Source organism: Microtus pennsylvanicus, chromosome 4 (assembly GCF_037038515.1).
Source record: "Microtus pennsylvanicus isolate mMicPen1 chromosome 4, mMicPen1.hap1, whole genome shotgun sequence".
Taxonomy (NCBI): domain Eukaryota; kingdom Metazoa; phylum Chordata; class Mammalia; order Rodentia; family Cricetidae; genus Microtus; species Microtus pennsylvanicus.
The window spans coordinates 24,781,030-24,807,789 of record NC_134582.1 but is presented as its reverse complement, the minus strand read 5'-3'; the positions used below and the strand labels follow the sequence as shown (position 1 = coordinate 24,807,789).

Genomic DNA, 26,760 nt, shown 5'->3' with positions numbered 1-26,760 from the left:
CACCATCCTTGCTGAAACAGAGTGTCACCTACTAGAAAGGACATGAGTCTCTTCCACCAAAAGCAACATTGCCCTTGATAGACACTGGATGGACTGACAGAAATCACAGAAGAGAGGAATGTCAGGTAAAGCCATCAGCAGATCTCGGAAGTCAGAGGCCAGGGACTTGCCCGTGTTAACTGACCCTAATCACCATTGAGGGTCATGCACAGTCCAAGGCAGGAGAGGCAGGGCAGTGACGTATATAAATGTACAGGACAACCTCTGCTCCTCCTCACTTTCTGAAGACAGCCTAGTTCTCTTCCTCTCCTCCCAGTACCTTCTGATACCCTAAAATGAAGCAGCCTCTTTCTCCTTAAAGCACTTACTCCCCAGACCATTGACAGGAGAAAGAATAAGGCCTTAGGTGTATAAGACCTGTATTCAAAATGCATCGTGTGATGGTGAATCTTAGTTGTCAACATGACATAATCTGAAATCAACTAACAGGCAAGAGGCAAAGAATACCCATGAGGGATTGTCTTGATCAAGTAATCTGAAGAGGAAAGACCCACCCTAAATGAGAGCAGCACCTCCCAGTGGCAGCCTTATAAAAAGAGAAAGAACAAAGTTTGCCTTTTGCATATCTGTTTTCATTCTCATTGGCAAGTTCATCTACCCTGCTGCTGCTGCTGCTACCATTGTTGCTACATTTCCTCTGGCTTCCAAATGTGAACTGAAGACTAGCAGCTCTCCAGGAATCCAACAAGGCCTTCAGGGTCAGACTGGAGTTGCTGAATTCTCAGCCGCTCCAGCGCGCCAGTCACTATAGACTACTCAGACTATATCATGTACCAATCCAATAAACCCTTTATACACATATTCATTGCATAGGTTCTGTTCCTTTAAAGAACTCCATTACACATGGAAGCTGGGTAAAGAAGTCCTGCGCTCTCTCTCTCTCTCTCTCTCTCTCTCTCTCTCTCTCTCTCTCTCTCTCTCTCTCACACACACACACACACACACACACACACACACACACACACACATGCACGCACGCACACCCTTGTCAGCTTTCTAGAAAACTGCTATACAGTTGAAGGGAGGCTGCAAAGTTGTTCTGTCATGCCCACCAGACAGGACCGACAGGGCACATGAGCAGCCTTCTAGCCATCCACACTGTGCTGAAGCAGGTGTACCCACAGAGGAAAGAAATGCTGCCTGCTTCACTCTGGGCTTCCCATAAAGACAAAGGCCCTGGAAATGCCAAGACAAGGTATGAACCAGCATCCTAAAGAACAAGAGAAGGAGGGCTCCTTTCTCATACCCGCAGGCTCAAGATGAGAGTTCTAAGGAACCAGGAGAAAAGAAAAGCACTGAGGCCCCAGGAAGCAGTCACTACAGCATGAGGTAAGGAGGTTCAGAAGGCGGCAAAGAGCCACTGAGAATGGCTAGGCGGGAAGAAGCCTCCCCGGCCAGGACAGTGTGCACTTCCCAGGTGACCAGAGGCTGAGGCCCAGCTGCCCCACAGCATGAAGATCAAACCCAGTCTGATGGTTTGATGCAGGTAGCCAGAAACGTAGCCTTAGGCACCAAGGCCACTCAGACATAGTGCTTGCAGTGTGGCATATTCCCAAAAAGGAGCAGGAGGACAGGAGAGAAAACCCCTCCTAGCCCCATGCCAGGGTGAGAAGCATTCCCAGGAGCCAGTGGAATACATGCACAAGTCTAGCCAGGAACAGAAACTCAGGAAGCCCTGGAGCACACACCTGCAATGGCAACAGGGAGGTCTCTGTCTACAGCTCATACAGCTCATGTTGCCTCACAGGTGGGAGCTACCTTCTTAGCTCACTCTAGGAGGGTTTTATCCCACCCAAGTCCCTACTCCCAACCACCCCTCACAGGTAGGAAACCATAGCAAGCATAGCCAGACGGCTGCTTTGGGGATCTAGGCTTTCTCTAAGTCCACTCAGCCTCTGCCTTGTACGGCTATCAGAGCCCGAGTAAAGCCTGGAGTGGGCAGGGAGATGGAAAACGACATTCGACATCAATTCTGCTTGTCACCACCACCAGGCCAGACACATCACACAGGCAAGACTATTCTCACCATCACACGCCAGGCTATGTGCCCACAAGTGGTGCTTGTTCAATGCTGGTTGAGTAAATGTCACATAGATCCACACCCTTCCTGGGGACACAGCCCCAGCCCACTCACCTGGTACCAGGAGTAAGCTCGGTCGGCTGGATTGATGAGGATGGTGAGGATCTTGGCCTTGGGCAACAGGGTAGCTGCCCGCCGTGGTGCCACTTCTGAATCAAAGTAGTTGGCACTTTTCTCAAAGTAGAAGTCAGAGGTGGTGTTGGAGGGAATAGGGAAGAACTCCATGTACCTGTAGGAAGCCCAGAGACAGGGCTTAAGGCCAAATCTCGTAAGCCAAGGACCCCAGGAATGCAGTGACAGGGTGGGGGGATCCCTGAGGTGGAACTTCCTCAAAAACGAAGCAAAGTGCACTGCTCCAAGCAGCAAGGACTTGCCTCTGATAGGGGTTTTGGGAGGAACTGCCACTTGGCAGTGTCCTATTCCAAATTCATTTTTTTTCTGGTGGGCATCTTAGAATCAAAGACCTGGAGATTCTTAAAAGGGTGGTGTGGAAGCAGGGCGGTGGTGGCGCACGCCTTTAATCCCAGCACTCGGGAGGCAGAGGCAGGAGGATCTCTGTGAGTTCGAGGCCAGCCTGGTCTACAAGAGCTAGTTCCAGGACAGGTTCCAAAGCTACAGAGAAACCCTGTCTCAAAAAAAAAACAAAAAAAAAACTGTGGTGTGGGTTGTGGGGCCTGGGGAGGGGACCATGCAGCTCCACAGATAACCTGCCGGCCCTGACTTCTTTGGGGACAAACTAGGCACGGAGTGACTCGCATCCAGGAAGAACAAGTTCAAGGAGATGGGCCTGGGGTAGTGTTCTGCCACTCATCCTCCTCTCTCTAAACTGCTATGGGTGAGCACAGCTTCCCATCTAACACCCTACCTCCCACCCAAACAGAACAGACTCTTGGAGATACTGAAAAGGAAATGAAGTACATCCTAACTGAAAGTACACATTTCTTCAATGGTCCCAAGGACCTTTAAACAGAATCCCCTAAGACCTATCAGACCTTCAGCCCCACAACCCACACCTGTAAAACCAGTCTTGGGAATGTGGCCAAGAAGTCAGCCTTTCTTGTTTTAGGCCCGACTTTCTCCACCTATAATACCTGACCTGAGAATGCTCAGAAAACTTGTTTCCTAAGCTTGTAGTGTCCAGCAATCAATTCCTTAACCTTCTTAGCAGAAACATCCCCGCAGCTGCCCACTGGACTGTGTGCATGCGAGTGTGCAGTGGCTCACCCACATTTCCTTCTAAAACTCCGAACACACTGGCTGGCACTAAGACATCTGGCCACAAGGGGCTTTAGGTAAGAGTTAGGAATATAGACTGAAAGGTGGATAAACATGGACAGATGATATACGGCAAATGAAAGAAAACAATGTGAAAAAGATATCAAAAGACAAACACAGAATCCCATAATTTCTGCACCCAGGGAACCCACTAATCAATAATGCACAATGGCAGAACATGCTCACATAGGCTTATAAAAGGCAGGAAAGTTACAAGTGGAAAGACTGGAGGGTGACAGCACCCATGCTAGCCTCCTATATGGTGCCCTCTTGGGAAAGTTCTGGTGGAAAGTGTCAATCTACTGCCCCCAGAGAGCTCCTAGAAACCATGGGAACCCCTCTCCCTGCTGATGGCCACAGGCATAGGAAAAGCCAGTCAGAAGACCCGACTGTCACTAGCAGACAAGTCACACGGTGCAACCCTTCCTCCTTGAGGATTCTGTTTCTAGGCAGTCAGGGAGGGGCTGGATGCCCACTCAAGCTAGCTCTGACCCTGGGCAAAGGGCTGCCTCATCCAGTGTCCTGTTTGTCACAACACTGTGGCAACATGACTCAACGGTCACTGAGCCATGTCCCTGTTTACAGGAACTTCAGCTGCGTGTGAGCAAGCACCAGCTGCTTCCTGCTGTGGCCACAATGGCCACTCCAGCTGGCTCCATGATGGCCTTCCTGTCCTGCTGGAGACAGAGGCCACTTACCAGTCGATGCCTTTGTGATAGTTGTGGCCATTAAAAAACTGGATCTCCTCAAAGGTCTCGGAGCTGGGGTAGTTGCTGCTGAGGTCCGGGTGCATGCCCAGGAACAGGTAGAGGGCCGTGGTGCCTAGGAGAGGGGACAGCTGAGAACTCAGCCCAGCCCCCAACAAGACAAGAGTACACCCTGGGCCTGTCTTCCCCAGTCACTAGGAGGGCTGGGAAAATCCCTTCCCTTCTGGAGTCTTAGTTCCTTCACGAGTATAATAAATGCAGACCTTAAGCGTAAGGTCTAAATACGACTATCGGGTCCTGGAGCCTTCCCGGGTACCATGCATCTATCACAGGATTCCTCACCGCTAAACCAGGACTCGCCCTCAGAGGCTTTCTTGCCACCGCACTCTAGCCTGGTTACTTGCTGTCTCCTCAGAGCCTCAGAACTAGGCGCTTCCTGCTTGTCTTTTCTAGCTCTGGGAACAGCCCAGGGATAAGGAAGAGCCAACCCTCCAGGGTTTGGTCACAGGAAGCTCTTGCTCTTCTCACTTCTTTTTATTGCTGGTTTTTGTTCACTTGCTTTACTTTTTGACAGGGTCCTGATATGTAAAGCAGGCAACTTCAAACTCACGATCTTCCGGCCTCAGCATTCAGAACGCCAGGATTTACAGGCATGTGGCACTATGCCTAGGTGAAGCCAGGAGGTCCAGGCCCGCTAACTAGCCCCTCTTGCTGGCGTCTATCCACCATGGTCCCTGATTTGATAGGACCTTTTGTTCATTCTTGGGGTGCTTTCTGCGTAACAGCACACTCAGAGAGAAACTCTGGCTGCAGATCAGGTCTCAAGACCTGGAACTGTCACTTCCCAACCATGATGCACAAAGTCAGTGAACTTCCCTTGTCTATAAAAAGAACACCTACCTGTCCTTACAGAACTGAGTGGAAGGCAAATGCTTAGCCTCCGACAGACATGACTAATGGATCACAGTCCTCTACGCTGATCCAGTTTTACCTAGCATTGCTCAAATTTGCAAAGTAGATGAACAAGACATCCTTCCTGCCTTGTCTCAGAGACTCCTAGGGTGTTGGGGTGTTCTCTGAGGCTGTGGTTCGAACTCCCCTGCTCTCTGCTCCCACAAAGACAGAAAACTCATATTTGTCCCCATGTTGCTCCCATTTCTGGTAAAAGGAGATAGAATACTTAAGACTGAGACCCGATCAAGATGGTCCCCAGAATTCTATGGCTGAACTAACAGGCACAGGGGAAGCTGGGTCAAGGGTCAAGAGACCTGCCTGTTTTCTGGGGGCCAATGATGAGAAGCTTTGGAAAGCGGTCACATGTCTTCTCCTTAGACCAGATGTCTTTGTGGCGTTTGTCCTCACAGGGATCCTAAAACAGCAATGGAAAGGATATGAGGGAGGCCTAAGGACCATGAAGGAACTCCCTCCATATGTGGCTATGTCTTTGTTTATTTGTTTGAAACCAGGGTCTCACCATGTAACCCTGGCTGGCCTCAAACTCACAGCGATCTTCCTGACTCTGCCTCCCAAGTGCTGAACTAAGGGCGGGCGCCACCACTATCCAGCAGGTACGTGTCTCCTAACCACCCGTGCTCTTGCTGCATCCTCACCCCCAACACCACTCTGTGACAGATAGGGACCATTTCTGGCTAGTGCTATAATCCCATCAAGCCTGGCAAATGGCCAGCTATGTGGTCATCACTAACAGGAACTCATAAGCACTTGCTGACTTTAACTGCACAGGCTATGCCTGAATCCAGGGTTCAGCAAACTTGCCCTGAGGGACAGGATAAACCTCTTGGGAAATGTTTAGTAAACACAGTAGGCTTACAGAACTCTCAGGTCTCTGCTGCAGTGACAGGAAAGTGGCACAGACACACACACAAGAAGCGTGACTGGGCGCCAATGAAGCTTTCTTTACAAAGACACACCACAAGCCAGAGCTGGCCCGGGTGTAAGTGTGTGGATCCCTGGCCTGAGTCTAGCCTCTGCCTCCAATTTTTAGTATTCCCAGTATAGATTTTCCCAAGGACGGCCCTAAACCTTCCCTCCGCCCATTTACTAGTAGCTGAGAGCCTGCTGTAATTGAAGGAGATGGCATGAATGGCCACTAGGTAGGGCAGACACTCTCTATATACTTTGTCTACACTAGTCTTACCCCAAGTTTTTTGTTTTTGTGCTTTTTTTAAATGTGTATTAGTGTTTTGCCAGCATATGTGTCTGTGTGAGGGTGCCAAGTGCCCTGAAACTGGAGTCACAGACAGTTGTGAGCTGCCATGTGGGCACTGGGAATTGAACCTGGGTCCTCTAGAAGAGTAGCCAGTACTCTTAACTGCTGAGCCATCTCTCCAGCCCTTACCCACAGTTCCTAAAGGCTCTTTTCCAAGGCTGTGCATGAGTATGCATGCACAGAGTTTATGGGAAGAGGTAGGAGCATATACAGTGTGTACACATACTGCACCTATGTGTGCCCAGGAGTGTGCCCACACTGCTGAGGGGAGTGAAGTATGATGGCTGCGCCTTGGGCCTATGCCTGAGAACAGTGCCGCAAGGCACCTGGCCACTCTGCCCACCTGCCATAGTGGGTCCTTCTCCTCAGAGAAGATCTGGAAGTACTTCTGGGCCAGCTGCACGGGAGGCAGCGTCTGCAGCCTCAGGTTGGTCCAAGAGTGCAGAAAGCGCACCAGGTGCTTGAAGGTGTACAGCCCAAGGCGGTCGTTTCCATAGTTGGACAAGTGCGTCATGAAGATGCTGATCTGTTTTGGAGAAGGAAGAGGGCGGTGAGGCTGGGCCAGCTTTTGAGCCACCCAAAGTCCCCCCTGACCTTGAGCTGTGTTCAGCCAAGGAAAACCCAGGTCTAAATGACAGGTCGAGGGAAGGAAGCTAGCCTGGGCAGGAGTTATTCGCACTGTTTTATAAATCAGGATGGGGAGTTTACATTGAATATGAAGAACATGCAGTTCACAAGTCTGGGAATAAAACATTTTATAATGTTAGAATAGTTGGTTCCACTTACAAATAAGAAAAAGAAAGGCCCCAAAAGGTCCAACTGAAGTAGGTGTGGTGTGCACATGCATGTGTCTGTGCATGTATACACACGCAAACAATAGAAAGAGAACACAAAGTGCTAACATTTCTATATAGGTGTGCAGAATTACAGAAGAGAAAACGCCTATGCTTTTGTCTGGGCCACACAACGGAGGAGGCCAGCACCACAACTGGACAGTGGACCTCCCAGTTTCCGGGCCCATGTATGTACTCTTCCCCAGCTCAGGAAGCCTCCTAGAACACAAAGGCTGTCAGCATCCTCCCCCATACCAGCCCTGGGCTGAAGAGCACTCACAGGATTGAGGAGCACAGTGAGGAAGAGTTCGCCCCCATTGATGATCTTGTCCAGCTCACTGGAGCCTCCAGGGTATTCATTGTAGAAGATGGTGTGTGTGAAGAGGCCACAGGTCTGCCGAGGGAGGACCTAGGAGTGGTAGATGGGCCATGGTATCTCCAGTCATGGTCCAGAAAATAAGGCTGCTTCCTCAGGACAAGGGCTGGGCCTCCTTGGAAAGATGCTCCCCTAAGAGGCCACACAGCCCTGACTCCTGGGAGTCCTTTCCAAGGGCTCTGCCTGCAGTGTCCCCAGGTGAACCATTATCTTTGCCTTCTACGTCACTGCTATTTTCTATAAAATAAGCAGATCCAAAAGTAGCGTGGAAACTTGTGCCATCTGCAGAGAGGGTCTCTCACCTCCAACACAGCACTGCGGGAGCTCAGAGCCTCAGCTACTCTACTAGTCTACTGATGTAACTACATGTTGTCTGTCTTCCTTCTGGAAACCAGGCCCTGAGAACAGGGAATGAACATGTCTATGTCTCATAACTACCTCATGCCCAGAGTTAACATGAATCCTAGGGCTAGCCTGGACTATGAGACCCTGTCTCAAAATAAATAAAGGAAGGAAGGATGGAGGAAGGACCTGCACGTGATTCCCAGCACCCAAGTCAGGTACCTCACAACCACCTCTAATTCCAGAGCCAGGAGGATCTGATACCTCTGCAGGTACCTGCACTCTTGGGCGTACATGCACAAGCACACACACACACACACACACACACACACACACACACACACACACACACACACAATGAAAATGCACTTTAAAAAAGAAACAAGGAAAGCAAGCTTTTCTGATACTATCACAGAAGCTAAGGACAGCAATCTGCCTTCCCTGTGATGGAGGACAGCAATCTGCCTTCCCTGTGATGGAACCTTTGAGGCAGGACAGCAGCAGAAACCGGCCCCAAACCCCCAAGTCAGCCAATTGCATAGTGTGCAGCCCCATAATGACAACGCCCACCATGACCCTCCCAGCCACTTGCCATGATGCCATTGTGGATGAAGCCACGGCGGTAGCGGGCGGGCTTCAGATGGGGGTACTCCTCTGTGCTGGTCACACGGATGTTCCACACCTGCTTCCAGGCCTCGTACAGCTGCACATGTACAGGGTACACACCGGAGTGGTGGGGTGCCACTGCGTACCCCATGTCTGTGGGAATGCCGTGTTCCTGGGGAGAGGATGACCCAGGCAGGATGAGAATGGAGGTCTTTCCCTTTGGACCTTGTTTCTCTTTTTTAGAACACAAAACAAAAACCAAAGGCTAAAATGGCAGGGTATGTGGTGTCAGCCCATAGATGCAGATGGGGAAACTGAGGCCTGGAACAGAAAGGAAGGGACCTTGATTCTCAAAGCGAGTAACTAGCAAAAATGAGCCTAGATTAATTTCCAACTGGTTAATAAAAAAAAATGAGCCTAAAACTTGAGTGTTCAGAAACTACCTTCTTTTGGGGGGGTGGGTTAAAAACAGGACAGGGTTTTTCTGTCAAATTGTCCTGGTTGTCCTAGAACTCGTTCTATAAATCAGGCTGGCTTCAAACTCACTAAGATCTGCCTGCCTCTGTCTCGCAAGTGCTGGAATTCAAGGTGTGCGCCATCACCACTTGGCTCCAACTCTCATTCAGTACAAATGCCTGGCACCTAGCTCAGAGCACTCATGTTCCACTGTCTCCTGTTTGGCTAGTGTGTCCAAGCTGTAACTCTGCCAGCTCTCCAGAGGTTCCACCCTGGACCCAGGAAATAAACAGGCCTCAGCATGCGTCCTTAGGTGACAGCCTGAGCCGCAGTTTCTTTGGTTTGGGGTTTTGGTTTTTGCTGTTTTGAGACAGGGTCTCATGTAGCCCAGACTGGCCACAACTGATCCTCCTGCCTCTGCCTCCCAAAGGCTGGAATTCAGACATGTACCACCAGGCCCGGTGAGCTTTGGTTTCCTGTCTATAAAGAGGGCCTGCCCTCTTGAGGTATCCAGGAGACACTGCTATCAGGGCAGCTCACCCCAGGCTCTGGCACAGAAACACACCTATCAAATTGAACTGCACAGCACTGAGAGGCAAGTGAAGCCCAGCCCAGCCCCTGATCCCCCCAGCTCTGTCCCCTAGGGAATCTTACTCACGACAGCGAACTTCTTGTTCAGGGCCATCTGCTCAGCCAGCACAGACTGGTTGTGGAATAGGTGGGGCTGCATGTGGCTCCACATGTGGGGAAACCACCAGAACTCTTTCACGTAGGACAGCAGAAGATCATCCCCGGCATCCTCGGCGTCGGTACCTAAGGCAGGGGCATAGTATTCAGCACAGCTGGCTGGCCATTCAACCCTCCAACCTGGCCCCTGACTACAGATGGGACATTCAGTCAGCTAAGGGTCATGTAGGAGCGGTGTGGAAGATCAACCGAGCTTTGGCAGAGGAGACACAAGTCTAATCTGGACTGCCCTTGCCACACTATCTCCTCTGTGGGCTGTTGGTGTTTGAAGTCAACAACCCCAAGTATTTCTTCTGCCTTTCATATGCCTGCTCTTGTCCTGTTCCAAGGATCTAAACTGGGTCATATGTCCTTTTGCCTATTAGCCTGCAGAAGTTCTGGGTGGACGCAGGACGTTTAAACCTCTGTGTCAGAAGCACGACTACAGTCACTACAGTCTGTGAAGGGCTAAGAACAGATATGCAGACCATCAGTAGTACTCTCAGGAACCTTTGGGCCATCTTGCACACTCTTGACCGCAATCTATTACTGACTATGGTGGCCCTGCCTACAACTCCAGAAGCCATCCTCACTGAGGACTGTAGACCTGGTTGCTGTTCATTTGCCCAGCATGTGAAGAACCTGGAAGAACCCGCAACCTCATCCCTGCTACTGCAAACAAAACACGTGATATTGGTGGTCATGCTGGGGAGGGACAGTCATTTGTGCTTTCACTTTCTATGCTATGTATTTCTGAAACAGTCTTAAAACTCAATCCATTTCTGGCTACTGTAATAGCTTGGCAGAGCTATTTCAGCAATGAAATGGCCACACTTGACAATCTGAGTTTAGTCCCCAGGATCCACAGAGTGGAAGGAGAAAATCAATTCCCAACTTGTCCTCTGACTTTCATACGTTACGGCATATGAATACAAACATATGTATACATAGGTATATATACAGTAAATAAAAATGCAATAGAAGCTTTTTTGTTTGTTTTTGTTTGGTTTGGTTTTCAAGGCAGGGTTTCTCTGGCTGTCCTGGAACTTACTTTGTAGATCAGGCTGGCCTCAAGCTCACAGAGATCTGCCTGCCTCTGCCTTCCAAGTGCTGGGATTAAGGCATGAGATGCCACTATCTGGCTAAGCATTTTTTTTTAAATTTAACTAATATCTTTTATAAGTGGAAATCATTTTGAAAGGTAAGGGTGATGAGGAGACAGGAGGAAGAAGATACATAGCCCAGGACTGCACAGGCTGTCAGGCGTATGGAAACCTTGTTGCTGCTATTACTGTCCCCAGATGCCCTCTGCTGGGACGTCCCTTGTGGACCATGGACTCTGGAGTCACTCCCCACTCCTACACAGTATATCTGGTGCCCTTGTAACAGCAATCCAGGGGGCAGTTGTGTGGAGAGCAGGGATAAACCACCACATACATACCTGTGTGGAAGAATTTCCCTGAGTAGCCCAGGTTGAAGGTGAAGTTTGGGATGTGTGTACGAAGTTCATTCTGTGTATCAAACAGGGCCTAGGACAGGCAGAGGAGAGGCAGCAGTGAGGGGGGTCGGGTCAGACTCCTCCCACTGAGCATCTGATTGGTATCCTGTTAGAACAGGACCAGCTACAAAACTCACAGGACCCAACACAGGGCTGTCAGTAAAGCTCGGTGATGGAGCCTTTGCCTCACATCTGAGGACTGGGTTCCATCTCCAGCACAGACCCCAAGATGCATGTGCTGGGCCCTTGCTCCAATGCTAGGAACATCAAGCAGTGAACAGCAGGCCTCAGTTACATAGGGACTGCCTCAGCATAATCTCTGTGGAGCAACCCAGGCTGCTCACCTAAGAAGCCATCCCCCTGCAATCTAATACGCTGGACCCTGGCTTGAAACGCCCTGAGCTCCAGGCTGGATCAGCAATGCAAGCCTGAGAAGCTTTTGAATTTCTTAGGCCTTAACTGCAAAAGGGGAACAGAAGATCTCTGCCCTCATGGGGCTCTTCAGACAAGTGAGAATCAGTCTGTGAAACTGCAGGGCTTGTGGTGAAAAAGTGATGGAGAGAGAGCTACAGTCACAGCTGCAGCCACTGACACCGTGAGCACCAATATCTCCTCAGGAAGGAGAATGCAAGACTAGATCAAAGGATCCTGGCCCTTCCAAGGACGTCCTCTGTGTTCTGTGTGACCACATCTAGCACCTATGGGAGTCCATGGAAGGGCTGACCTCTGGGCCAGGACTGCGCTGCTCACACGGCTTTCAGTAAACCTCCAGGAGCTCACTTTCAGGTAGGACTGTTACCTCGGGTGTCTAACCAAGTCTAACCACTGCCTGATAGACACATGATCCAGCCATGTGGCCACAGGCAAGCTGTCCCATCTCTCTGAGTCACTAAAAGGGGACTCATACCTCTTCACCAGCTGCTGTGACATCCAATGAGGATCACACACAAACGGCTGAACACCGAGCCTGGCACTCACCAAACCCCAGCTACGCAAACTCTGCAGAAACTTCATTGAATTGCCAGAAGGACACAAGCTAATGAGGTGACAGTTGTGGTTCTGAGGAAAATCAGTGGGTAGCTATGTTCAGTACTAAAGTGGAAAACTAGCCCTTCAGACTCAGAAAGATGTTAAAGGGGAAGGAGGCCTGACAAAGAAGCACTTGCATCTTCCCTGAGCTGGGAATGTGTAAGATATTTGTTCTCTACAGGCATGGCTCTTTGTACTACCTCTTCCTCAGAAATGGGGAAACTGAGTCAGGCCTGGAAACATGTTTATAAGCCTGGCATTCAGGAAGGATGGAGGATCAAGAGTTCAAGGCCAACCTGGGCTACATGAGACTGAATCCAAAAGAAAAAAGGGGGGTGCTAAAAGCTAGGCAGAGTATTCAGGAGGCTAAAGATAATAAAGTCTAGACTAGCCTGGGCTATAGTAATCAACCCTGGATCAATGGCTCACAGGGTACACGGTGAGCCTGGAGCTAGAGGCCTCACCCTGGACCACAGTCTGTCAGACATTCCCTGCTAATGCAGTGAGGACCCAAACTATAATGGATAGACGCTTGGGCCACTGGAAGTGTGCCAAGCAAGCAACAGGGCCATCTGCTTTGTTGGGGTTGGTTCAGCACTGCATGAAGATGTTGGCAGGACGGCTCAACTGGAGTGAGCTTAAATTCTTCAACAGAACACCTGAGAAAAGTGTCAGGAGCAGCACTGTGCATAAAAGCAGATCAACACTTGCCTAGGTCTGCTGTGGCAAGTAAGGGAGGGAGGAGCCTGGCCATGTGGACATACCCCTCCCGGGCCTCAGCCGGGCGCCACTGTGTAAGCCTAGTGTAGCAAACAGCCTGAGCCCCTCCCGGCACTTCCCCTTATTTTAGACCCAGTGATGGGATGAGACTTCCCCAAGTCACCAAGTCAGAGTCACTATCTGCCATGCTCCTGTTTGCAGAGTTCATTTCTGAGCAGGACAAGGCCACAACCCCAGAGGAACCCTCCTTCTAGCCAGCCCTGCCTAAGGCTTCAGAAGACAATGCCAATGGGTCTGTGCTGCCCACGGAGAGTGCCTGCCACACTGTCTAAAGCCTCCTTCAGCATCAAAGAGGTCTGTGTCTGGTGCTAATGCATCTCAAGTCCTGTTAATCTCCAGAGAGGACGCCCAGTCGGCAGGGAGAAGCTCTGGGCACTTAATCCCGTTGCCTCCGCCTGCTTTACTGCTATGCTGGCCCTCTGTGCAGCAACCACAGCAATGCCCTTCCTCTACATCTGTCTCCTCCGCAGGGTCTCCAGGGAGACTGATGGCTAAAGGACAACTGCAGCTTTTGTAAAAAATAATTTCTTTATTTACTTATATTTTATGTGCATTGGTATTTTTGCCTTCATGTATATCTGTGCGAGGCTGTCAGATCTCAGGAGCCACAGACAGTTGTGAGCTGCCATGTAGGAGCTGGGAATTTAACATGGGTCCTCTGGAAGAGCAGTCAGTGCCCTTAACCACTGAGCCATCACTCCAGCCTGGACAACTGCATCTAAAAGACTGTCCTCTGGCAGGCTTCTTTCTTGACAGTTCACATGTATAGCTACCCTGTGTTTGTGAGGAGTGCCCACAAACAATTTGCTAAATGGTTTCAGGATTTAACATAAGCCCCCACCATCCACATACATCTGCTGGAACATGCTGTACATGTGACTTTTTATTCTGAAGAATCTTGTGGAACTGTGATAATGACAAACATTTTAGAAGAGTTAAAATCACATCTGGGCTAAAAGGCAGACAACAACCCTAGCCAGATCTGTTTCTGCCCGTGTCCCTTCCTCCTGAACTCCAGCATACACATGCAAAACATCTCCGTACAGTAAGACAGCAAATGGCTCTTTACCTTCACATCCTCCACCTTCATACGTGTGCCCTCCTTGCCCACAAAAATATCATCGATATCCACCAGGATGTATCGGTCCAAAGGCAGTGAGAGGCGCTTCCCTGTGAGGAAGGCCACGGCATCCACGAAGACAAGCTTATGCAGCCAAAAGTTAAGGTTGTTGCCAAACAGCACACGTTGGATGCCATCATGGAGGCCCAGGTCCTGAACCACAGTCGCGTGCAAGGCGGCATGCAAGCCAGCATCTGCGCCCAGGTGTGGGATGGACTCAGAGGAGCGTGTCTTGGCCAGCAGCACTGGTTCATAGGTGGAGTGGTTGGACTGGAACACAGTCCAATCCTCACCGGGCAGCACGCCCTTCTCCACCTCGCTGGGCCGTGTCACATAGAGCAGCGGGGACTTGGGGTTGATGCTGCAGTCCTTTAGGCCCAAGTTCGAATGCAGGAAAAGAGGGAAGCCTTTGAGTTGTGCACTTAGCAGGCTGTTCTCATTGGCCTAGAGCAGGAAAGGGTAGGACAACAGCTGTCAGGCATAGTAGAGAACAGTAATGTCAACAATATTTACAACTTCACAAGAGCTACCATATCCCTCACTGAATACACACACAGACACATAAATACACACAGACACAGACAAACCCATGCTCACAGACATACATACAGATACACATTACAGTCAGACAGATACATAGACAGACAGAAATACAGACAGACACACACACACAGACAGACACAGGTACATGCACACACAAAGACACAGAGATAGACAGATACACACACACACACACACACACACACACACACACACACACAGGCTCCCTTCCACACAGAAGGGCTGCTCTCTTGCCCTCTAGCCACCACTGAGAGTGATGTGATCTTTACCTCCTCCTCCCGGGACTTGATGCTGCCCCATTCCCTGTACTCCATCTCCCCTTCCCTGGCCTCACTGGTGACTCCTTCATGCTCTTCCTCACCCTTCCGGACATCTGACTCCAGATATATACAGTACATTTGTCCTTGTTCCTATACTGGTTCTATCATCTCTAGGACTCATAAACTCCTGTTCATCCTTCAAAACCAAACACATATACCTGCTTCCTGCAATGGCCTCCCTGGGACCATGATAAAGTCAGCTGCTGCACTGGGTTCAGAGCATCCCTCCCCGCTATGCCTATTTGAAAAGAAGGCTTTAGTTCTTACTTTGGATCCCTGACACCCAGGTGGGACACACATTCATTTGCTGAGTAACTATTTTTAAGAATGAAAGAGGAACAGAGACCTGGCCTGATAGCTGTGGGTTCCCGGGTTAATTTATCAGTCTGCAGCTAGTTACTGTACCAGACATTATAATAAGTATTTAATGAGATATAGTGAGAAAAGACAGGAAACTGTGTCAAGTGAGAAAAGCAGATGTGACCCTCCCCCTTGAGTCAAGCAGGGAGGAGAGACAGCCATCAAAGCCATGTAAGAATAAAACACGGTATACCTACAAGGGAACAGTCACAGCTGGGGACCAGCACATGCTGGGCAGTCAGCAGGCTCAGGAGGCTCCTGGAGAAAGGGCCTTTGGAGCTTGTTACAGACAACTGAGGGACTAGAAGGAGGCAGAAGTCAAGTCCTAAGAATAGCCTGTGGAAAGGCCCTGAGGCAGGAGAAAGAACACCGTGACCACGGAGCCAGAGAAAGGACAAGAGGCAGCAAGGTCCCTGGAGCTGTCATACTCTACCCAAGGATTCTGAATGCTGGAGAAGGAAGGAGGGTCACCCACAGGCCACCTGTGGGGCTAGCCTAGAGAGAACCCCCCCTGAGCACATGCTGAACAGAGAGTGGACAGGAGGTGATAGTCTGAGCCTTGAGCCAGGTGCAGAGCTGAGCCTGCCCAGAGGAAGCTCTTTACTAATCTTAACAGTCAGGCCTTTCTCATTCCCACAAAGCTCTGCAGGGGCCTGGCTCTGTAAACTGTGATAGGGAACCATTTTAGATCTCTAAATGCAGGAAGTGCCTGCCAAGACCCTATCCTGAGCCAGTCTCAGTGCTGAAGTGCAAGAGACTGCGAGCCATCCTCAGAGACACCCTCCTGAGGCTCCCAGCTCCCCACCACAATGCTAGGCATTGGCTGAGAGTATGACCGATGAAAGGACCAAAGACAGACACATCAGGCCTTGTCTACCACCGCTGGGGCCTGGGAACTCACCACAGGCACTGGAGTTCGGGGATCCCATTTCCAAGTCTGGCCCCGAGCTTGCTGTGAGGTGCTGAAGAAGTCAGCCATGATAGCTACCACAGGCAGCCATGAAAGGATCCAGCCAGGGAAGGGAACAGAGGGTCTAGGGCCAGAGGTGCTGGCCCTGTCACAGGGTCCTTCCTACTCCTCAGCACTGAGACAGGGGTGACCCTGACATAAGGAGAGCCTGAGCAACGCGTGGGACATGGAGGCCTAGCACATACTTCCTTCTCAACTGACGAGACACACTGAGAAACCCTGTATCCTTCTGGGTCTCTAGTCGGTCTGCTCCTATGCGGTCTTCTGAGGTCATCCACTTAGAAGCAGTAAGCTGGGCTGTCAAATCTTGGCTGGGCGGCATACTAACTATGTCACTCTGGTAAAGCCACTTAATTCTGAGTCACGTTATCTGAGAACAAAGTGCCTACTCCATGGGACAGAGCACACAAAGCAACATGCTGGGCACTGAAAGGTCAGGTGGCCTTTGCTGGCCCTCAGGGTGCATTCAGATGCAGGCCATCTACTCCGCAAGGCAGATGCGTGACTTTGTAGGAATGGCACAGGTGAGGACCTGACCCCATCTCAAGGACTTCTCCAGGGCACAGTGTCAGAGCCACAGACCAAGGGCAACCACTACGTCTGCTGAACTGGAGTGGACACGTCGCCCCCTGCAGCCACTGATGGAGTGACTGCTGGCCTAGTCTTCAGGGCTTCCCTCAACTGTCTGACTTCTAGCAGGGTCTAGAGGCAGGAGCTGGAACTCGTCTCACTAGCTGAGCACCCTGGCCATGGTCACAGAGTCTGGACTTTTAAGCTCATGATTTCACCCCGCCTTGACAATCTGGCCTGAAAGAGACGGAACTTGAGCCCTGGCACAAGCCCTTGAGTCTAACAGCAAGGAAGCCAGCCTTAGCAGAAGAGTAGTGGTGTGCCTCGACCACCAGGAGGCGTGCGTTCTAACCCACAGCCACAAGCCTCTGCTCAAAAGCCAGGAGTCTTGACTTATGCAACAGGGCAGGGAGAGCTGCCTTTGCCACTGACCCCAGTGAGACTGAGCGCATGTCCCTGCTCTTCAATGGGCCTCATGCTTTTACCATACACAAGGAGCTGGGGATTACACAGGGTTTGAGTTCTGTTATTTTAACTGTGCTCAATGTCCACGCCCCAGGCCTAAAGAAGCCCAGTACACAACACAGGGCTTCTGGCACAGACCTCCACTGAGAATATTCAGCGCCGAGACTCATCAAACCTTAGAAAAACCAAGCTTATGGCTTCGGTTATTTGGACTTGAATCCTGGACAATTTCTTTTTGTTGTTGTTTTGTTTGTTTTCTCAAGAAAGGGTTTTTCTATGTGGCCCTGGCTGTTCTGGAACTTGCTTTGTGAATCAGGCTGACCTTGAACTCAGAGATTCACCTGTCTCTGCCTCCTAGGTGCTGGCATTAAAGGCGTGGGTCACCACCACCTGGCACTGAATACATTTCTTAACCTCTTTCTGCCTCAGTTTCCCCTCTCTTAAATCACCATACCCTCTGCCTGCCATGGAAAATGGCTTATTAGTGAGAAGTAAGTTAATTTGTGCAAAGCAGGCAGGCAGCACAGGGCACTGAAGGAGCTCTTAATAAACGTCAGCCGTTCTGATGATTCTCAGGCCTGGGGCTCTGAACCAACCTTAATGAAGTTCATGGCAGGAGAGGGGAGAGAGTATAGGAGGAAAGAAAAAAAGCACAGAGACAATGGAGCCAGCCTAACTTTCTGCTTCTGTGAAGCCATAAACCAGGCCAGTGTTCCCCAGAGGGTGCTCTGTGAAAGAGATCAAGCTGGCTGAGAAACACGGCACTGGGCAGCTCCGCTGCAGGATTTCTAAGGCCTTTGGTGTTTTGACTCACTATCCCTTTTCAGTGCAGAGCCTCCTGCTGTATTAGTGCATGAAAGAACATGCTGTGGGAAGCCTGAGCTAAAGCAGGCCCTCCCAGCACTGAACAAAGGAACAATGAGCAGAGAGGGTTGGAACATGGGCACCTTCTGCCCGATTCTATCCATTGCTCTAGGTACAAACACCATGCAATAGCCCTATGCCCTTCCCAGACCCTTCAGGCCGCTTCAGAGGGGACAACTTTCCTGGCTGAGCACAGAAGCCATTGGCCCCCATAGCCACTCCTGCGCCCCGTTCTCTGCTCCTCCTCATTGTCCATATCACCCCTGCCAGGGCCTCTGTGCTTCAGTCACTGCCTACTCCATGGCTACTATGCTAAATGTCAGCTCTGGAAGAGCAAGGCCCTGCCCGTTCCCACTACTCTATGTACTAGTCCTCAGCACAGGGCCCAGCACACTGGAAGCATCCAGTAAACAAATGTCCCCTCAAATCCCCCAAGTCCCCAGCTGGTGCCTGCACTCATCTTTCATGACCATACACCATTGTTCCTGCCCTTCCTCAAGGGCAGACCTTCCATGACAAGCTTTAAGCAATAACCCGGTCCCAATCCCAGGGGTGGTCCTGGGAACTCCACAAAATCCAGAGCAGCTCCCCTCCTGCAAACTGGGATTTCCTTCTCCTTTCTCCTAGTGTAAAATGGCTCCGGTTTGAGAGAAATACAAACTTCACCCCCCCCATTGATCTCCAGGAGGAAGGCTGTAGATAGGGAGCCAACTGCCTCAGGTGGGTAACCACCCTCTTAGGTCTGCACCTGCTCATCCTGAGACGACTGCCATGCAGGGTTCAGCATCCCTAGCAGACTATGCCTGTCGTGCCTTGCACCCAGCCCCAAGTCTCCTTCAGGCAAGCACCTAGTGTGCACTGAGTCCCATGCGCAGCAGACAATGCCTCCAAATATCTTATTGAGCATTCATCAGCAGGAAACAGGAACCCCTTTAACCTTGATGACAAACCTAGGCGCTTAGTGCTACCACTGCACTCATTTACAGTGTGAACTGGGAGGTGCTTGGCTAACAAGTATAGAGACAGTGCTGGGCACTGCTCAGAAACCTGCTCCCTGAATACCTTGAAGAAGCCAATGATGCCCACACCATAGGCCACACAGTACTTGTCCAGCAGCTCCCGGTTCCAGGCATCCAGGTTGACATACTTGAGGATGTTCTCATAGATGATGAGGGCAAAGCGGCCACGGCCCTTGTCAGTGAGTGTGGGCATGTCCCCCTTTCCTGGAGCAATCTCTGTTCGGTACTTGAAGCGGCTAGATTCCAGGATTGCCACCACCTCCTGGCCCAGCTGTGAATAGAGGCTCTCCACAAATACCAGCACCAGTGGATCTGTCCGGGAAGGGGCAACTGCCTGCACAGGCTTGATCGGCAGGAGACGGCTGGGAGCCACAGGTGGTGGGTCCCCAGAGTCGGACTCAGAAGCATCTGCTGAGGGCTCAAGGCCCCGGTTCCAACCATACAAGTAGTAGGCAGAGACAAAGACACTGAACAGGCAGAAGACGAACAGCAGAAAAAGGACAGCCTGTGGGGACATGTGCCGACACAGTCTCCGGAGGCACGCCAGAGCAGGCATCCTGGCCCCCAAGATCTCAACCAGCAGAGGCCCAGCCTGGCCTGGCCCCCTCAAGGCCTCACACAGGAGGCCCAAGAGTTGTCCACTGAACTGAGAAATTCGGAGACTTAGGAAGTAAGACGTTCAAAGGGCAGTGGAGAGAAGGATCGGGGCCCCTGGCCCTTTCTCCCAGCCAGGGGCACAGTCAACAGGCTGGTCTTGCTCCTTCCTTCCTCTACACCCCTTTATGTCACCATGGCAAACCCCAACGTGGTCCTGTGCAGAGCAAAAGTGCCCCAGGGCGTCAGGGCCTCCTGGGAGTGGTCAACAGCAGGTCAGAAGACAATGGGCCAGCCAGGGGGTGCTGCATGCCGCTTGCTCTCTTGAGTTGGACCCACAGGGTGAAGGCTGGGGAGCTGGGGAGAGAAGGAGAGAATCAGAGTAGGGCTTTCACAGCTGACCACAGAAACCTGAGTCCTGTCAAGGTGGGCTCATGTTCAGGAACTGCCACCCAACCTGACACTCTTACCTCTGTGAGCCTCAGTCTCCCCATGTGGGAAATGAAGCAAACAACGGTAGCCATATCATAAGGAGTTGGGAAATGAAGGCCAACAATGGAGAGAAACCACTAGGAGTGCACTTACTGAAGCATCCACCCATGGCAGCTGTAAGTGCTCATCATTATTAGCCAAGAAAACTCCACAAGCAGGGCTGGAGCGATGGCTCAGAGTAACCTCAGTACTCAGATTGAAAGTACTGTTCTTGCAGAGGACTGGATTCAGTTCCCACCACCTACATGGAGGCTCACCAAGATCTGCAGCTCCAGTTTCACGGAACTCAACGTCTTCCATAGGTACCAGGCATGTTCATGGCACACATACATACATGCAGGCAAAACACTCATACACGAAATACAAATGCAGTATCTTAAAGAAAAAATCCAGACGCAAAATGTGACACTGAACAGCTGCCAAGGCCTGGGAGGAAGAGTGTCCCATCAGGACCAAACAGCACAGCCTCCTGTCCACTCCCTCCTGCCTTTCCTTCCCTCTGCCAGCCTTTCCTGGGTGACCCTAACAACCCCAGTCCCTAACAGAAGCAGCCAGAGCAGGGATCCAAGCCAGCTGTGTACAAAAGCCTACAGGACGTCACTGCTGTTGAAACATCAGGGAACTCACCCTGTGAGGTTCCTCCACGCTGGGCTGCAGTGAGGACTGATGGAACAAGAGGACCTAAGGACACACTGTGGCCTGACACAAGGACACTAAGAAACAGAGGTGGTAAGCATTTCCCAGATGCAACCATGTCTTCAGGGACATGTTTGGCAACCTTGGACACCAGGTGACCAAATGCCTGCCTAAGAACCAATGGGACAGGACTTCCTCTACAATGCCCTTATCCACCCAGACAGCCACAACTCTACACTCTAGCTCTTTCCCAAGCCTGTGCCCCACTAGGGGGCCCAAGTCAGAACACCCATCTCTCTCTGGAAAGAGTAAACAGAGACCACACAAGCAGTGCAAAGGCTCCATTCCCATGTTTCCACAGCAACCCTAGACACCACCCTCCAGCTCCTGTTTCAGGAGTGAAAACCACCAAACCTAGAAGCACCTTCCCATAGGGCACCATGCAGACTAGAAAGTGCTCAAATGGGCCAGCAATCACGGAAGTGAGACAGACTGGGCTGAGGTACCAGATGGGGAACTGGGAGTCTGGGGGTTGGCTTAGGGGTAAAGGTCGCTAATCTCCTCCTAGGCCCAAGACTCTCTGATGTGCTCAGCATGGGGACCATATGATAGACAGCAAGAGCTGTACTTCTAGGAATTCATCCTGAGGGAATCACTACAGAAGCACAGAGGTTGGGCAGTGGGGGAAGGAAAGGGAGGGACAAATACAAATAAAGTAAAAGGCCTGGAAAGCACCGGCTGCTCTACCAGAAGATCGGTGTTCTATTTTCAGCACCCACACGGCAGTTCACAACCACCTGTAACTTCATTTCAGGAATCCAAGGCCCTCTTCTGGCCTCTCTGTGGGCACCAGGTACACACATGGTACAAAGACATACATACAGGCAAAATACTCATACGCAAAATAAATAAAATAAATTTAAAAATTAAAAAAAATCATGTATAATTTTTTAAGGAATAAAATATAATGATACAAATATATGAAAATGCCATAATGAAGTCCAAAATCCTATGGAGAGGGGCTGGAGAGATGGCCAGAGGTTAGGAGCAATGACTGCTCTTCCAGAGGTCCTGAGTTCAATTCCCAGCAACCACATGGTGGCTCACAACCATATATATACATATATATATATGGTGCCCTCTTCTGGTGTGCATGCAGAACACTGTACACATAATAAATAAATCGTAAAAGAAAAAAAATCCTGTGGAGGGACTGGGGAAATGGCTCAGTGGATTGACGTGCTTGATAAACGAGCCTGATCCCAGGACTCCTACAGTGAGAGAGGAGGCTGAGACAGCAGGAACCCCAAGAAGCTATGTGCTGGCTAGGCTGGAGTAAGCAGCAAAGCCTCAGCCACAACCAGACACCCTGCCTCAAGCAAGGAAAGGAAGATGGAAGATGAGAGCCAACTCCACATACATGCCTGGCACGCACGAGCCTGCTTTCACACACACGATCATCCAAACACACCGTTAGAGAAACACAGAATGGATTTGTTTGTTTGCTTTGTTTTTTCAAGACAGAGTTTCTCTGTGTAACCCTGGATGCCCTGGAACTCGCTCTGTAAACCAGGCTGTCCTCAAACACACAGATATCAATTTTCCTCTACCTCCCAAGTATGGGGATTAAAGGTGTGAGCCACCACTACCCAGCTAAATAAATTTTTTTTTTTAAAAAAAAGGATTTCTCACCAGGCAGTGGTGGTGCACACCTTTAATCCCAGCACCCAGGAGGCAGAGGCAGGCAGATGAGTTTGAGGCTAGTCTGGTCTACAAAGTGAATTCCAGGTACATCAAGGCTACCCAGAGAAACCCTGTCTCAAAAAACAAAACAAAACAAAAAATTTCTCTATAGGAATCCAAATCCCTGTGCCGCTTATAATGGCAAATGCCCAACATGGAGGTATTCTCTAGAAATCATAATGCAAGTCAGGTATGGTGTCACATGCAGTCTTAGCACCCAAGAGGATGTAGCAGGATGACCACTCCAAGTTTGGGACCAGCCTCCTGTATGTAGAGTTCAAGCCAGCCAGGGCTACACAGCTAGTCCCTGTATCAAAAACAAGCAAACAATAATTCCTAATGTGATGATGGGATCCTAGATAAACAAAGCACATAAAGAATACTGACAGACATCTGCCACAGGTGTGCATGTGTGTGCATGTAGAAGCCAGCGGCCTCAGGTATCATTTTTCAGATACTGTCTACCTTTTTTCTGAGATAAAGACCTCTTACTGGACTGGAACCCAAGTCTATGCTCCCTGCCAGTGAACCCTAGGGATGTGCCTGTGTGCCTCCCCAGTGCTGAGATTACAAGCACACCCTTTCTCTTGATATATCATTAGGTGGGAACTCAGATATTCAGTCATGCAAGGCATATACTGGCTGAGCTATCCCACAGCCCCTTGCCACATGTACTATTGAAACTATCTGTATAAATTTATTTTTGCTAAATATTTTTATATACAGGATAAAAAATGGTACTAAACATACATACACACACACATACCATGTTAACATGGTATTACTGGTGATTTTAATGTTCTGCTTTGTCGTCATGAAATGAGGAGTTGGTCCCATCTGTGCTATGACGCACCCTGACCCTGAGCATATATACACCTTGTCCCTCTCTGGGCTTCCTGCCTGTTAGAGGGGGTTGGGGGCCCTTCTATCTCTGACATTCTGCACTGTGTGCAGCTGGGAAAGAGGCTGCCTGTTCAAAGCAGACATCTGTGATGGCAGGGAGTAAGCAAGTGTGGCTGGTGGGAAAGGAACATGGTATCTGGAAGAAGTTAGCAGCATTTAATCTCTACAAACAGACCAGGAGGACAGAGGAAGGCTTCTGGGGCTAGAGGTACTTGAGCAGGACAGAGCAAGGACTAGCTAAGAATGGAAGAAAGATGGCTTGTGCAGGAGCCTGGAGATAAGGAAACGTGTGATGCCTTCCAGGACTCCCTGCAGTTCCAGAGAGCAAAGCACCAAAGGGCAGGTGTCCTGGAGCCAGGAAGGCCAGAGCGACCAGCATCTCACTCACCAGTGATAGGAGCTGTCTACAGCCACAGCCATGGCTAGGCCTGACCTTACACCATGCCGACAGGAACACAAAGCTGGGGGTGGTCCCTGCCCACACCATCCATCCATCCGGCCCTACAGAAGGGGAGGTGGTGAGCTCATGTGTGTCACTGGCCCTGTCTGCCCCATTATCAGCCTTTCTCCTTGTTAGTAATGCAGTTCATGGTCTCAGGCATCTGGGGGTCAAGAATCTGACATCATTTTTCAGATATTAAAGGACTGCACACTTTAAACCAGGGCTCTGCACAGTGTTACATCAGCTGTAACAATGAACTACTCTAGTGGGGGGGGGTCATCAATAATGGGGAGACTGCGTACAGCAGGGAACATTACTTTTCTTTCAGTTTACTGTGAAAGCAAACATGTTCTTCAAATAAAGGAGAGACGGTTCAGTAGTGAAAAGCTCTTCCAAAAGACCTAAATTCACTTCCCTCCACCCATATTAGGTAGCTCACAACATCCTGTAACTCCAGTTCCTGGGAATCCAACACTCTCTTCTAGCCCCCATTGGCACTCCCACATATGAAATACAAAATAAATTTTTAACTTTGAAAAATACATATATTGTAACTGTAATAATTCCAGAACTCAGACCAGGAGCCCAAGTCCAAGCAAGGACCCAGAGTCCTACATTAAGGAACTTTCTGATTACTCACGCAGGCTGTAGCCAGGTGGCATCACGTCAAATCAAGGTCCATCACCTAGGAGCTGTGTAATCTTGGACAATTAATTACTCGGTGCCTCAGTTACGTCATCCATAAGCCAAGGCACTTACACACTACTTCTCGGGTTGGGGAAAATGAAGTGAGCTCTGACGTAGCTGGGCTGACTGCACTGAGCTGTCCGCTGCTGCTAGTGCTCGCTCTTGTTGCCTCCTGACCACACTCACAATGATCCCTCACAACATGGACAACAGCTTAGTTCACACAGACTGCAGAGCTCATCTCTCTGGCAGCCCTGGAATCTGGCCGGGGCAAGCCCTGATTTCACAGAGGGAGAACAAGTGTATAAGTGGGGTGCCTGTTCCATGCAGTAAGAAGCCTGCCTAGCCCAATGCTACCTCCTCATCTTCCTCCTCCTCCAAGAATTCCCATCTTTAAAGTGTGTGGCTTTTCCCACGAGGCGAGGGATATAGGCCTTGGCAAAGTCCAGGCCAGACAGCAAATTAACCAGCTCCCTTGTAAACAAAACACTGACGTCCCAGCTTCCTGGTAAGGAGCCTCTGCACAGACCACCCATCACCCACCAGTAGCTACTGAAAGCCTTTCTCACCCCCTGCATTATAGAGCACCAGTGGCCCATGGGACAAAGAACTGGGAACATCTACTCTCTCTCTAGAATCACCAAGGCTTCGGGACAGCTGAGGCAATCCGGGCTCTTTCCCATAAACCACAGTCTTGCCCAGCCAGTCACCATATTAGTCAGGTAGCTCATGATGTTCCCATTCCCAGAAATACCTCCCCAAATCTCTTGAGACACTTAATCATTCTCCACATGCCAATTCCAATGTCACAGTCTCTCTGAAGTCATTTCCAACCATCCCATTCTCACTCCAGGCCTATCCCTGAGCATCCCCACCCTTTGCTGGAGGGTGGGAAATACAGCTCTGGAACCAGAGGGTGGATATGTGTTCTCAAAATGTTTTTCTTTCGTTTTGAAAATTTCCTCCAAAGGTTAGAACCTTTGTAACTTCTCTTTCAAAAGGGTACACCCAGGACTGGGGGGACGGCTCAGTGGGTAAAGCACTTGTCACATAAACATGAGGACTGGGGTTCAGATCCTCAGCACGTACACAAATGTCAGGTGAGCATGGCCATCCACCTGTAATCCCATGCTCAAGAGGCACTGGTGGAGCCCCCAGTAGTCTTTCTAGTTTGACTGCCCAAATTAGAGAGTTAGGTTCAGGTGAGAGACTCTGCCTCTGTATGGAAGGTAGAAAGTTAATAAGGAGAGGGAGAGAGAGAGAGCATGCTCTAGTAACAATCAGGTGCATATCCCTACATCTGACATCCACAAGACCCTGTCCACCTGGCTGGCTTCTCCCCAAACCCTGGGAGTCACACAAAGGTGAGGACCACATATTAGTCATTAGGAAGGCTCCCACTTTTCCTCAGATCCCAATGTCTCCAGATATGATAAATAGCTCCCAGGCAAGGTTCTTTAAACCACTAAATCTTGATTCAAAACTGTTTCTTCCTGACTTTGAGTTAGTCTTTCATTCCTTCAAGAAGCCCAGAGGTCCCTCTAATGAAATTATAGCGACAGTTAACAATCATAATCATCACCAGGACTGGTACTGACACTACACGTGAAGCGTTTGCTATGAGCCTCACACTGTGGTTTTTGTTTTTAGCTGGGGTGAGGGGGTGGGAAGTGGGGGGAAATTGGTTGAGGTTTTTTTGTTGCTTTGTTTTTGCTTTTTGGAGACAGGGTTTCTCTGTGCAACAGTCCTAACTGTCCTGGAGCTAGCTCTGTAGAACAGACTGGCCTCAAACTCACAGAGATCCACCTGCCTCCGCCTCCCAAGTGCTGGGATTAAAGGCGTGCGCCACCACCGCCCAGCTACACCCTGTACTTTTCACATTTTATACCTTATCTCATGTAATCCTTACATTATATGTCAATATCCTCTCATTTACAGTTGAGAAAAATTAGGCTCAGAGACGTCATTTTCCAAAAACCACACAGCTAGTCCATTGCACAGCTGAAATTTTAATCC

The 26,760-nt window shown here is 50.1% G+C and overlaps 1 protein-coding gene across 6 annotated transcripts in view; it reads right to left on the bottom strand.

Annotated features, from left to right (window-relative positions):
- The window catches only part of Ndst1 (N-deacetylase and N-sulfotransferase 1), a 61,105-nt gene that overhangs the window by 8,164 nt on the left and 26,181 nt on the right, over positions 1-26,760 (bottom strand). For 5 of the 6 annotated variants that reach the window (XM_075968572.1, XM_075968571.1, XM_075968575.1 and 2 more), the window contains exons 2-11: positions 19,291-20,198; positions 14,068-14,562; positions 11,133-11,220; positions 9,624-9,778; positions 8,496-8,681; positions 7,466-7,594; positions 6,696-6,878; positions 5,395-5,491; positions 4,114-4,237; positions 2,195-2,369 (exon numbers count right to left, since the gene is read on the bottom strand). In XM_075968572.1, coding sequence (XP_075824687.1) covers positions 2,195-2,369; positions 4,114-4,237; positions 5,395-5,491; positions 6,696-6,878; positions 7,466-7,594; positions 8,496-8,681; positions 9,624-9,778; positions 11,133-11,220; positions 14,068-14,562; positions 19,291-19,803 — 2,145 coding nt within the window. In that variant the 5' untranslated portion in view covers positions 19,804-20,198. Of the gene's footprint in view, positions 1-2,194; positions 2,370-4,113; positions 4,238-5,394; positions 5,492-6,695; positions 6,879-7,465; positions 7,595-8,495; positions 8,682-9,619; positions 9,779-11,132; positions 11,221-14,067; positions 14,563-19,290; positions 20,199-26,760 lie in introns of those variants that run through there. The other variant, XM_075968576.1, reaches the window with a different exon arrangement.